At 43.2% G+C, this 14,490-nt stretch overlaps 1 protein-coding gene across 1 annotated transcript in view; it reads right to left on the reverse strand.

The window, feature by feature from the left end:
* cftr (CF transmembrane conductance regulator) overlaps window positions 1-14,490 on the reverse strand; it is a 148,078-nt gene that overhangs the window by 44,153 nt on the left and 89,435 nt on the right. The window contains exons 12-15 of the mRNA XM_033038309.1: window positions 12,556-12,650; window positions 9,882-9,968; window positions 7,176-7,923; window positions 4,045-4,173 (exon numbers count right to left, since the gene is read on the reverse strand). Of these exons, the coding sequence (XP_032894200.1) occupies window positions 4,045-4,173; window positions 7,176-7,923; window positions 9,882-9,968; window positions 12,556-12,650 (1,059 nt within the window). The remainder of the gene's footprint in view (window positions 1-4,044; window positions 4,174-7,175; window positions 7,924-9,881; window positions 9,969-12,555; window positions 12,651-14,490) is intronic.

Raw genomic sequence — 14,490 nt, forward strand, 5'->3', positions numbered from 1 at the left:
ACTTTTAGAGCTACAGTGTGGAAACAAGCCCTTCAGCCCATCAAGGCCATGCCTACCAGCGATTACCTGTACACTAGCACTATCCTACACAATAGGGACAATTTACAATTTTACAGAAGCCCTTTAACCTACAAACCTGTACGTCTTTTGGAGTGTGGGAGGAGACCGGAACACCTGGGAATAACCCATGTGGTCACAGGCAGAACGTACAAACTCCATACAGACAGCACCCATAGTCAGGATCGAACCTGGGTCTCTGACGCTGTTATGCCCCTGTCACACTTAGGAAATCTGAACGGAAACGTCTGGAGACTTTGCGCCCCACCCAAGGTTTCCGTGAGGTTCCCGGAGGTTTTTGTCAGTCTTCCTAATGGTCAAAAGTGGTTTCCGCTCCTTCTCTCCGGCGATTATTTCAAAAAATTCAAAACCAGCCGCGATTAAAAATAGGTTGCCGTTTTAAAAATAGGAAATTTTTTAGTCGAAGCCGGCTGTGATGCTAGTTGAAGGTGGTTGCCGGAGGTTGCAGGTAGTGGAAGGTAGACCTTCCAGTACCTGCAACCTCCGGCAACCACCTTCAGTTGCGGCCCCAACACTGAGCCTTGTGGCACTCCACTTTCCACTGCCTGCCATTCTGAAAAGGACCCGTTCACTCCTACTATTTGCTTCCTGTCTGCCAACCAGTTTTCTATCCACGTCAACACCCTACCCCCAATACCATGTGCTCTAATTTTAGTCACCAGTCTCCCAGTCTGACCTTATCAAAGGCTTTCTGTAAGTCTAGATACACTACATCCACTGGCTCCCCTTCATCCATTTTACTTGTCACATCCTCAAAAAAAATTCCAGAAGATTAGTCAAGCATGATTTTCCTTTCATAAATCCATGCTGACTTGGACTAATCCTTTTACTGCTATCCAAATGCCCCATTATTACCTCTTTAATAATTGACTCTAGCATCTTTCCCACAACCGAAGTCAGGCTAACTGGTCTGTAATTCCCCGTTTTCTCTCTCGCTCCTTTCTTGAAAAGTGGGATAACATTAGCTATCCTCCAATCCGCAGGAACTGATCCTAAATCTGTTGAACATTGGAAAATGATCACCAAAGCGCCCACTATTTCTAGAGCCATATCCCTGAGGATGCAGTCCATCAGGCCCCAGGGATTTATCATCCTTCAGTCCCATTAGCCTACCCAATACTATTTCTCGCTTAATGCAAATTTCTTTCAGTTCCTCGACCCCCTTAGATCCTCTGTCCTCCAGTACATCTGGGAGACTGTTTGTGTCTTCCTTAGTGAAGACAGATCTGAAGTACCTGTTCAACTTTTCTGCCATTTCCTTGTTCCCCATAATAATTTCACCCGTGTCTGCCTTCAAGGGACCCACATTTGACTTTGCTACTCTTTTTCCCTTAACATATCTAAAGAAGCTTTTACTGTCCTTCTTTATATTCCTGGCCAGCTTCCCTTCGTACTTCATCTTTTCAGCCCGTATTACCCGTTTTGTTTCCTTCTGTTGTCCTATGAAAGTTTCCCAATCCTCTGGCTTCCAGCTACTCTTTGCTGTGTTATACATTTTTTCTTTTAGTTTTATTCTATCCCTAACTTCTCTTGTCAGCCACGGTTGCCTCCTACTCCCCTTAGAATCTTTCTTCCTTTTTGGAATGAAATGATCCTGTGTCTTCCGGATTATAATCTTCTAAACAAGATATCTCATTAAAGAAGTTGAATCCATGGACATCTAGGTAACTTGATTTTACAATTAGAATTTTAAATAATTTTAATACGTGGATATATTAAGAACATTTAAAAAAATGTTCTGGTTACATGGCGTATCATCTAGTGATGTGAGAACTGTGACCCATTACATTTCCATCAAATGATGAATTGATCGACACAAACCCCTGGGCTCTGGAACAGAAATTGTCCAGAATCTCGCCATACGTAACATTTAAGAAGAAATCTCTCTGCTAACAAATTAAGCACAAAGTCTTATATTTTGGAATAATTCACCATAATAAGTGTTAATTTTAAACTGATGTGTTTCTTCAGATTTAAACACAGATTAGCTTTGCCAAGAACCCACCTATAATAGTTTTGGGGCAGCACGGTTGCGCAGCGGTAGAGTTGCTGCCTTCCAGTGCTTACAGCGCCAGAGACCCGGGTTTGATCCTGACTACGAGCACTGCCTGTAAGGAGTTTTATGTTCTCCCCGTGACTGCGTGGGTTTTCTCCGAGAACTTCGGTATCCACCCACACTCCAAAGACATTCAGGTTTGTAGGTTAATCTGCTTGGTATAAATGTAAAAAAATCGTCTCTAATGTAGGATGGCGTTAATAGAAAACAAAATAGGTGGAGTAGGCCATTCAGCAGTTAGAGCCAGCACTGCCATTCAATATGATCATGGCTGTTCATCCTAAACCCTGTTCCTGATTTCTCCCCATATCCCTTGATTCCTTTGGCTCTAAGAGCTATATCTAACTCTCTCTTGAAAACATCAAGTGAATTAGCCTCCACTGCCTTATGTGGCAGAGAATTCCACTTCTGTGGCAGAGAAATTTGTGCATAGGCTCACAATTGACAATTATTGACAATTGACAATTGACAATTATTTTGTAAGCAACAAACTTCCAAGAGCACAAACCATTAGTTGTAATTGAACTATTCTTGACTGTCACTCCATCTTCAACATCCCTGAGCAAAACCTTTCCAGAGTCTTATCGGCTCTATATTCTAAAGGGCAAGATCCATCATCATCAAGATATTGTACCTGTCACTGATAGACTAGCTCATTGATTCATCATGTCTTGCACTTTACACAAGAAGGCACTTTACACAAGAAGGCTATAATCAGCACATTTTAGTGATTAAAGGATTCGAGGAAAATGTGGTTCATGCAGGGAAGTGTTCCTAAGGCAAAGGATCATCATTATCTTACTGAATGACAGAGCATGCATGAATATCCAGATAACCTAGTCCTCCTTCTATGAGGTATGTTATTTTTTGTATTACCAACTCATACAGTAGTTAAGCAAAATGCATTGTCAATGCATCAACTGTGCAAGTGATATAAAACCCTACCAGATATAAAGGCCCTGCAAGATATTTCCTTTGATTTTAGTTTCATTGTATTGATTATTCATGGCTAAAGTAAATACAGTAATAATAATAATTCATAATGTCTGACCCAGTAAAGAGTTTGAAATGTGTTTGTATTTCATTGTTTTTTGTTGGAACCCCAGAGGTTGTGGAATGTGTGATATGGACCTTATAGAAGTATATAAAATGACGAGAGGTATAGATAGGGTAGACAGTCAGAACCTTTTTCCCAGGGTGGGAAAATTAAATACTCGAGGGCTTCGTTTTAAGGTGAGAGGGTCAAAATGTGAAGGAGGTGTGTGGGACAACATGTTTAAAAGAGGGTGGTGTGTGCTTGGAGTGCACTACTAGGGGTGGTGCTTGAGGCAGATACGATATGGTATTTAAGAGACTTTGGGATAGTCAGGCTGAACATCAGGGAATGGACGGATATGGATTATGTGCAGGCAAATAAGAGTTGGTCCTGGCATCATGTTTGGCACATTGTGGGCTGAAAGGCCAGTACTTGTGCGGTACTGGTCTATGTCCTCTGTTCTAAATGTACATGAATTAAATTACAGTGTGGCGGCACATTGGTGTAGCAGTAGAGTTCCTGCCTTACGCCAGAGACCCAGATTCGATCCTGACTACGGGTGCTGTCTATACGGAGTTTGTACGTTCTCCCCGTGACCGCATGGGTTTGCTCCGAGATCTTCGGTTTCCTCCCACACTCCAAAGACGTGCAGGTTTGTAGGCGAGTTGGCTTGTGTTTGTATACTTGGTATAAGTATAAATTGTCCCTAGTGTGTGTAGGCTTGTGTTAATGTGCGGGGATCGCTGGTCGTTGCGGACTCAGTGGGCCGAAGGGCCTGTTACTAAATCACTAAACCAAACTAAGAAACTAAATTATGCAGCTGGAAAAAAAGGAAATTCATGAACAAGTCATTAAGAACATTTTTAAATCTTACCTCTGCTGAAAATATAACAAGGCAAAGGATGAGAACCATGACCAAGCTGCGATTGAGGGTAAGGTATCTGAGGTAAGTGTTCCATGTAGTAGTGACATTATGGATTTCATCTTCATCAACAAAGCATTCCTTAATGAAAACAGAGTGAGATGCTTAATACCACAGCAATAGCAATAGTAACAATCTGCACTCCCATTGCACAGATTAAACAGTAACAATATCAACATCTCAGGGCAGCATTACCAGACAATATTTGTTGCGTATTTTTCAACATGTTGAAAAATGCCCGCGAGTAAAAAAAGGTCGCCATGGAAAAAAATCGATACTTTTTTTACTCGTAGGTTTAGTCGTAGTATGTCGTAGTAGGTCATGGTAGGTCGGCATGTTAGTCGTAGGTAATCAAGGGTAGTCAAAGGTAGCCGAAGGTAGTCGTAGATAGTCTTCAACATAGTTGGAGGGAGGTCGAAAGGAGGTCAAAGGAGGTCGTCTTCACTCTCCACTATTCGGTGTCTAATTTTCCCGTAGCTAGTTGTAGCTAGTCTTCAACATAGAAACATAGAAACATAGAAATTAGGTGCAGGAGTAGGCCATTCGGCCCTTCGAGCCTGCACCGCCATTCAATATGATCATGGCTGATCATCCAACTCAGTATCCCGTACCTGCCTTCTCGCCATACCCTCTGATCCCCTTAGCCACAAGGGCCACATCTAACTCCCTCTTAAATATAGCCAATGAACTGGCCTCGACTACCCTCTGTGGCAGAGAGTTCCAGAGATTCACCACTCTCTGTGTGAAAAAAGTTCTTCTCATCTCGGTTTTAAAGGATTTCCCCCTTATCCTTAAGCTGTGACCCCTTGTCCTGGACTTCCCCAACATCGGGAGCAATCTTCCTGCATCTAGCCTGTCCAACCCCTTAAGAATTTAGTAAGTTTCTATAAGATCCCCTCTCAATCTCCTAAATTCTAGAGAGTATAAACCAAGTCTATCCAGTCTTTCTTCATAAGACAGTCCTGACATCCCAGGAATCAGTCTGGTGAACCTTCTCTGCACTCCCTCTATGGCAATAATGTCCTTCCTCAGATTTGGAGACCAAAACTGTACGCAATACTCCAGGTGTGGTCTCACCAAGACCCTGTACAACTGCAGTAGAACCTCCCTGCTCCTATACTCAAATCCTTTTGCTATGAAAGCTAACATACCATTCGCTTTCTTCACTGCCTGCTGCACCTGCATGCCCACTTTCAATGACTGGTGTACCATGACACCCAGGTCTCGCTGCATCTCCCCTTTTCCTAGTCGGCCACCATTTAGATAATAGTCTGCTTTCCTGTTTTTGCCACCAAAATGGATAACCTCACATTTATCCACATTATACTGCATCTGCCAAACATTTGCCCACTCACCCAGCCTATCCAAGTCACCTTGCAGTCTCCTAGCATCCTCCTCACAGCTAACACTGCCCCCCAGCTTAGTGTCATCCGCAAACTTGGAGATATTGCCTTCAATTCCCTCATCCAGATCATTAATATATATTGTAAATAGCTGGGGTCCCAGCACTGAGCCTTGCGGTACCCCACTAGTCACTGCCTGCCATTGTGAAAAGGACCCGTTTACTCCTACTCTTTGCTTCCTGTTTGCCAGCCAGTTCTCTATCCACATCAATACTGAACATAGTCGAAGGAGGTCGAAGGAGGTCTTCAACATGACATTTTTTCAAACTCTCCTAAACTCTTCTAAACTCGCCAATTAGGTTGCCCAAGTGAGACAGCCCCTTTACATCTTTTTTTAACCCCAGAATAACAAAGAAATAAACATGACATCCTGACAAAGCCAGTGTGGTTTATTATCTCCATTCATTCACAGGTGTGGGTACTGCTGATTAGGCATTAGTTTTTACCCACCTTGAAGTATGTGGCTTGCTACACCATGTCACAGCATGGTTAGGACTAGTCACATTAATGTGGCTCTGGGTTCACATATGGGCCACACCAATAAGACTAACAAAAGGCCCACAGGACACTGTGTCAAAGGGTAGTTAATCTGTGGAACTCGTTGCCACAGAGGGCTGTGGAGGCCAAGTCAGTGGATAATATCAAGGCAGAGATAGGCAAATTATTGATTACAACGGGTGTCAAAGGTTATGGGGAGAAGGGAAGAAAATGGGATTAGGAGGCAGAGATCAGCCACGATTGAATGGCAGCCGACTTGATGGGCCGAATGGCCTAATTCTACTCCTATAACTTATGAACGTGAACTTGTGGCACGAGTGAACAAGTTGGATTTTGATGGCCATCTAATAATTACAGCACAACAATTTTATTCAGATTTTAATATTAATTCAAGGGAATATAAATGTACATTTGAAGAAACCTCCAGCATATGTACATTGAAACTAGTAGAAATTGTGTTTCTGCTTCCCAAAATAGTCAGACACTACAAATGTCTATGCTTTTACTGCTACTATCAAGTGCATAACAGCACACTCCGCTACACTATATTCCATCTTTTATTTCTCAGCCCAACTGTTCAAGTCATTCTGCAGAGTCCCTGATTTCTCTACACTACCTGCCTCTCCACCTTTCTTCGTATCATCTGAAAACCTGGACACAAAGCCTTCAATCCCCTCATCCAAATCATTAATATACAATGTGAAGAGTAGCGGCCCCAGCACCAACACCTGCGGAACTCCACTAGTCACTGGCAGCCAACCAGAAAAAACCCCTGTGTGGGGATATTCATGTGAAACTCTATCGTATCTTTTTTATTCGTATGGTTGTATGGTAACTCAAATCTCACTGTACCAATTGGTGCAAGTGACTATAAATGTAACTTGAACTTGAACGAGATTCTTGATATGCAAGGGCTGAAATATTATGGGGGGGGAGGCAGGAATGAAGTTACAATCAGATCTAACATAACTATTTGCATTTGCCTGACATCATCAGCTAATTGATAAAGTGGGCTACAACTCGAGAAAGAGAAATGCTGAGGGGTTTGGAGCTGCTATTAATTCACGTGCCTGTCTGCTGTCAGTAAAAGAGATATTTTTTAACATTTGATGTGTATTTTACAATTTTCTTGCAAGTATTCTGTTAAATGATAATGTTCAATACTGGGATGAATCTACCTACCTTTAGATCTTCTTCATTTATTTCTTCACTAATTTCAAAAGATCCGTCTTCAGACAAACGTCTCGAGTAAAGATCAATATCTGAAGAGGCAAAGTTAGTTTGAGAAACCATGGACAGCTTGCGTACAGTGCTACGGCGCATGTGGCTCTTATTCTGAGCTGCTGAAGAGTTAGTCATGAGATCCAGAACAGACTGGCGTCTGTGAGGCTGAAAAGACATCTCACTTTTGAACATGTTACTCTGGGGCTGCGTAGGTTCCCCCAGTTCATTCTCAGGAATGAGTGAAAAGTGCCTTTCTCCCGGCTCATTGCTGCTGTCTTCGATCCCGTTTGTCTGTGGATATGACATCGCTGTTTGTATGAGGGAAAAATTCTTGTTTGAATTTAAGGGATTGAGCTTCAACGAGGATTTTCTTTTCTCAATAATTTCTGTCGGTGGCTGCTTGAACGATGCTCTCTGTGTTTCACCGAAGCCTCCGGGACCAGCTCCATCTCCTGAAGTAACAGAGCACCTGCGGAGGGTTTCAGTGAGAATCGAGGTTCTTCTCTCAGCACTGAAACTATCGAAGCCCTCTGAGCCCAGCAGCTGTGAACTGAATTCGGGCTTCTCTCCTTGGAGTTCAGAGAAGGTTCCATAGAAGTAGCAGTGGCCCTCGTGAAGGAGCAGAATTTTATCCGCCTTCTTCAAATGCTCCAGTTTTGAAGTCACCAAGATTCGGATTTTGTTTGCCATGAGCTTACAGAGACAACTGTTTAAAAAAAAAACATAAAATATAATTTAGACTACTTCCATTAGAACCTTCAGCACAGGAGGCTAATGCCCCTGTCCCACTTAGGACACATGAACGGAAACCCCTGGAGACTTTGCGCCCCACCCAAGGTTTCCGTGTGGCCCCCGGAGGTTGCAGGTGGTTGCCGGAGGTTGCAGGTAGTGGAAGCAGGTAGGGAGACTGACAAAAACCTCCGGGAACCGCACGGAAACCTTGGGTTGGGGCACAAAGTCTCCAGAGGTTTCCGTTCAGGTTTCCTAAGTGGGTCAGGGGTATTAGGGTTGACCTTTTTGAGGTGTTTAAAAATCACGAGGGGAATTGATAGGGTGAATGCACAGCCTTTATCCCAGAGTAGGGGAATCAAGAACCAGAGGACATAGGTTTAAAATGATTGGGGAAAGATTTCATAGGAATCTGAGGGGCAACCTTTTCACTCAGTGGGTAGTGAGTATACAGAATGAGCTGCCAGAGGAGGTATTTGAGGCAGGTACAATAACAACATTGAAATGACACTTGGACATTTAAATGGATAGGAAAGGTTTAGAGGGATATGGGCCAAACACAGGAAAATGGAACGAGCTTAGATGGGCTATCTTGGTCGGCATGGACAAGTTGGGCTGAAGATTTGTTTCTGTGCTGTGTGATTCTAGGACTATGAATAAGCTGCTGTACGTTTGATTTTAAAGGATATCATTGCAAATGAAATATCCTCCGCATTAATGTACGTGGATGCACTCTGACTAAATAGATGATGAATCATTTAACTGAGAATGATGTTCAATATCTGAAAATGAACAGGAAAGGATCTTCATCCCAAAGACTTGCCTCTGTAAGCGGCCCCTTAGTGTGCAGGGAGTGGATGAGAAAATGGGATAATATAGAACTAGTATGAATGGGTGATTAATGGGTGGTGTGGACTCAGATGGGCCGAAGGGCCTGTTTCCATGCTGTATCCTCAAATCAATCAATTAAAACATATGTTAAATAGCCAGAAGCAAACCGCAACTGATGATTCTGTGGGCTTGGGAACATAATGGCTTCAGATTCATTCATTATATAATCTGTTTTGTGAGCAGCTTCATCTGTTCCTTTTTACTTAAAACACCTGATCATGGATAACTTCAGCAAGTGAATGACACAGAGAATGTCTCAGAGGTCAGATCTCATTAACATTGCATAGTGGATGATATACAATGATGAAAAATTATCACAACCTACACCTCACTTTAATTACTTATTTTATTTTGAGGAACTGTTTAAAAACTGGAAGGTGCCTCAGCGGTAGAGTTGCTGCCGTACAGCGCCAGAGACCGGGGTTTGATCCTGACTATGGGTGCTGTCTGTGCAGAGTTTGTACGTTCTCCCGCGACCTGCGTGGGTTTTCCCCGGGTGCTCCGGTTTCCTCCCACACTCCAGTGACGTGCAGGTTTATACGTAAATTGGCTTGGTATATTTGTAAATTGTCCCTAGTGTATGTAGGATAGTGTAAGTGTGCGGGGATTGCTGGTGGACTCGGAGGGCCGAAGGGTCTGTTTCCATGCTTTTATCTCTCCACTATAAACGAAACTAAACTAAAAACCCTGTCCCACGGTATGAGTTCATTCCAAGAGCTCTCCCGAGTTTGCCCTGATTCGAACTCGGAGATTTATGGTAATGGCCACTCATCGGTACTCGGGGCTCGTGTGGACATTTTTCAACATGTTGAAAAATCTTCACGAGTCTTCCCGTGCTTACCTGCCATTAGCGAGTCTTCCCGAGTACCTGCCGTTAGCGCTTAGAGACGTCCCCGAGCTCCAACGTACCCGCTACGTTCATTCTCCGTGCTTACCACGAGTTTGATTTTTTTAAACTCGGGAGAGTTCTTGGAATGAACTCGTACCGTGGGACAGGGCTTTTAATACATTGTTCAGAGAATATTGCAGGCTTCTGAATGATACCTTTCAAAAATGTCCTTTTCTGTTGTTACATCAAGGTGACTAAATGGTGAATCCAGTAGATAGAGGTCAGCATCTTTATACAGGGCCCTGTGGGCAGAAGAAAAGAACATAGCAGGGCAATCACTAATGGGCCAGATCATGCTGGCTGATGCCTGAATTAACATTCAGAAGCAATAGCATTTTATAGTTTATGGTGTAGAAATGTTTTAGATATTTGCGTAAGCTTTATTAGGCACTCAACACCTAGACTTACTAATGGACTGGAGAACCTGATCTATTAACTCATTCCACTGTCAGGCACCAAGCAGTCTGGAGCTGTAGTACCTCAGCATTACCCTCAATTATTGCCACAGATTCTGCGTCAGGTCCAATCTGCCACAGAATCTGAGGCCTGTCTGATATCACTGGGCTTCTTTTTTAAGTTCCTTTTTAAATGTCGAGTCAGTGTTTATTTGTCATCTGCACCGGATATGAACTGGAACATCAAAATGACTTGCTGCAGCTTCACAGGCTCATCAGATGCAACAACACCAATAAATATACAATGTTATAATCAGTTAGTCTACGTGATAATGTGAAAACGACATTACAAAGAGCGAACATAGAAGCACAAAGCCTGGGACTGGTTCAGTGCTGAGGTCGGGCTATACTTAAGAGTTGTTCAAGAACCTGATAGTTGAGAAGAAATTATTGTGTTCAGTTCTGGCACCATGTTATAGGAAAGATATTGTCAAGCTTGAAAGGGTTAAAAAAAGATTTACAAGGATGTTGCCAGGACTAGAGGACTAGAATAGAGGTATACAAAATCATGAGAGGAATAGATCAGGTAGATGCACAGAGTCTTTTATCCAGAGTAGGGGAATCAAGGACCAGAGGACATAGGTTCAAGGTGAAGGGGAAAAGATTTAATAGAAATCCGAGCAGTAACTTTTTCACACAAAGGGTGGTGGGTGTATGGAACAAGCTGCCAGAGGAGGTAGTTGAGGCTGGTACTATCCCATTGTTTAAGAAAGTTAGACAGGTACATGGATAGGACAGGTTTGGAGGGATATGGACCAAGCACAGGCAAGTGCCTGGGTTTCAGCAACTAAGTTACAGAGAAAGGTGGAACAAGATAGGTATTTATTCTTTGGAGCGCAGAAGGTTAAGGGGGGACTTGATAGAGGTCTTTAAAATTATGAGAGGGATAGACAGAGTTGACATGGATAAGCTTTTCCCATTGAGAGTAGGGAAGATTCAAACAAGAGGACATGATTTGAGAATTAAGGGACAGAAGTTTAGGGGTAACATGAGGGGGAACTTCTTTACTCAGAGAGTGGTAGCGGTGTGGAATGAGCTTCCAGTGGAAGTGGTGGAGGCAGGTTCGATGTTATCATTTAAAAATAAATTGGATAGGTATATGGAAGGAACGGAGGGTTATGGTGCAGGTGGATGGGACTAGGTGAGAGTAAGTGTTCGGCACGGACTAGAAGGGACGAGATGGCCTGTTTCCGTGTTGTAATTGTTATATGATTATAAGTGGAACTAATGTAGCTGGGACATTGTTGGCCAGTGTGGGCAAGTTGGGCCAAAGGGCTTATTTCAACACTGTATCACTCTATGACTCTATGCTCAAATTAAACCTTATTCTGCCCTTTGGTGAACTTCCTGAGGTGTTATGCTGTCCGCCACTGCAAATTCTGAATAGCTGTTCTGGTGAATGGGTGAGGTAATTCAGCTACACTTGTGGGACTGGAGACAAATGCTAAATTCTCAAGGATGTCATATTTCCTCCTTCATTGAAGGACCTTAGTCAACCTAATGGCTTTGTGGTTACTGTAACTGAAGGTTATTTAGTTACTCAGATTTAAATCCTGTAGCTGCAATGGTGGTATCCAAACTCATCCCCCTTGATCAGCGCTCTCGGTTCTCGGCATGTTACCTCAACAGCAACCATTATTTTACAGTACCCATTCAGTAGCTTTGTAACTAAAGGCATTTAACGTAAGTGACATTCTGTGCATCGGCTGTTACACATTGGGGGCAGGATATTATCCCTCAAATAAACGAAGGGATGACTTGCCACTTGAGTTGCAAGGGTTTCGGGTAAAATTGTGTAAACACTACATTACAACACATTGAATGTATGGATAGCCTCCGAGAAAGTGGGAAGACATTTTGCACAATACCTGTTTTGTATATATTTTTTTACTCTGAATGAAGATGATCTTGATTAAACAAAATGTAACATTCTGTCTGAATTAGCCACAATGGAATGATATTCTACAGATGAGATAATTTTTGCAAGAATCGTCCTTTTTAATGCACGACAATGATTGTTCAGAGTGGAAAATGGATTGCCTTATCAGGGTTTCTTAAAAATAACTTGTTTCGTAAACATTTTGTCTACTCCACTGCGAAATCTCCTCAAGGTATGTCTACTTTGAAGAAGTTCTCCTCCTTCCGAAAACAAAGCCTACTGTCTCCACCTCTTCCTTTCTTCCTTTCTTCCCCCCCCCAACCCGACATCAGTCTGAAGAAGGGTCTCGACCCACAATGTCGCCTATTTTCTTCTCTCCATCGATGCTGCCACCCATTGAGTTTCTCCAGCATTTTTGTCTACCCTCCAAATCAGACACATCGTTTTCCTTTTGTATAAAATGTTTTGTTAACAAAGTTAAGTTGTAAAACAAACCTTGCCAGGGAGATTCTTGCTCGTTGACCTCCACTGAGCGTAATGCCTCCATCTCCCAGAACAGTATTATCCTTGTTGGGAAATATTGAGATATCCTAGTGGACAAGAGTGAAAGGCCATTTGTCATTTATTTTTATTTTACAGTGTTAAAACATATTTATTTATATTGTACTCCAACCAAGTGTGCTATATTTGCTCTCAGCAGACTGAAATGACAATAACAGTTCATTTCTGCTGCAAAACATCAGACAGAGGGAGTAGAGGCTTCTTGCTGCAAGTAAGAATCTGCTTTTTACAAGAAAAAGGTTTAAAAAAAATCGTTGGGAAGAAGTTGCAGAGTTGCTTTTTCAGAGTTTGCTAATTGTGGAGGCAGGACATTAGCATGAAGCAGGCGTCCGATAGCCATAGATAGTAAATTAAAGGGAAGCAAGCACTGGTGGAGCAGCCTGTTGGGATTGGCCATGTTGAGGTGAAGTGCTGTGTTGTGGAACAGTGCATCTTGAGACTTTGGCTCACGAGGCTTCAGTGAGAAGGGCTGAGGAGAGAACCTGTCAGACCCAGAGCAGCAGCAAGCAGGAGGTATAAAGATTATTTGTCTGATACGCTAAGTAGACATGCAGGATCATGCGATATGCTGCAGCTGCATGATGTCGGAGCCCTTGGTGAATGCAGGTGACAACATCTGCAGCAAATGCTGGTTGATTGAGGAACTAAAACTGAAGGTGGACGACCTGGAGTCTGAGCTTCAAGCGCTGCGGTACATCAGAGACGGGGAGAATTACCTGGACGCGGTGTGTCTGGAGGCAGTTACGCCCGCTAGAGTAACTGCTTCCAAGGTGGTCCCTGGTGACTGCGAATGAGGCAGGCAGGGGAACAGAGGTGAGGACTGAGTTAGAGGAACCTCGGGCTTGTCAACCAGGTCTGAGATTCTTGCTCCCAGTGCAGGCAAGAGTGGGATTGTAGGAAGGATGAGCAACCTGACCAGGGCACTGTGGTTCAGGGGGCCATTCGAGAGGAAATAGGGAAGAAAAATGTTGTTGTCGTAGGCGATAGCATAGTTTGGGGCATTGACGCTGTCCTCGGTCACGAGGATCAAGAGTCCCGAAGCCTGTGTTGCCTGCCTGGTGCCCAGGTTCGGGACATCTCGTCTGAACTGCAGAGGAACTTGGAGCAGGAGGGGAAGGATCTAGTTGTCGTGGTCCATTTGGGTATCAATAATGTAGGTAGAACGTGGAAAGAGGTTCTGCAAAGGGAATTTGAACAGCGAGGCACCAAATTGAAAAGCAGAACCAAGATGGTAATAATGTGTAGGAAGGAACAGCAGATGCCAGTTTACATTGAAGATAGACACAGAATGCTGGAGTAACTCCACAAGGTAATAATCTCTGGATTGCTCCCTGTGTGTGCAGTTCCTTCTTACACAAGTAAGATGCTCGTTTACACACAAGTAGCTCCGTCAGCTACCTCCTGCCCTATCTGTGGAAGTCTGTAGTTCCCACACTGGCTTCATTAGTCCAGCAGAACCAATAAAAACAGAATGGTAGCAAGTCATTGTCTAATCATAGAGGCTGCTGGAGAAGATGTGGAATAAGCACTTGAAGGTCCCAATGGCATGTGGCGATTGACTTTGCACAATAGCACAATTACGTAGAGCATAAAAAACATGCCCTGTGGTTGAATTAATAGACCATTAACTTGGACCTGAATCAGATAACTGATGAAACTGTGTGTGAAAATCTGGGCATGAAAGCCGAGAAGTCAAATGAATAGAAATGTAATATATATTTAACAATATGTGATGTGTGGAACATTAGCCAATTAGAACGGAGATGAGGAAACACTTTTTCCTCACAGAGAGTTGTGAGTGTAGAATTCTCTGCCTCGGAGGGCGGTGGAGACCGGTTCTTTGGATACTTTCAAGAGAGAGCAATATAG

The sequence above is a fragment of the Amblyraja radiata genome, chromosome 19, assembly GCF_010909765.2.
Source record: "Amblyraja radiata isolate CabotCenter1 chromosome 19, sAmbRad1.1.pri, whole genome shotgun sequence".
Taxonomy (NCBI): Eukaryota; Metazoa; Chordata; class Chondrichthyes; order Rajiformes; family Rajidae; genus Amblyraja; species Amblyraja radiata.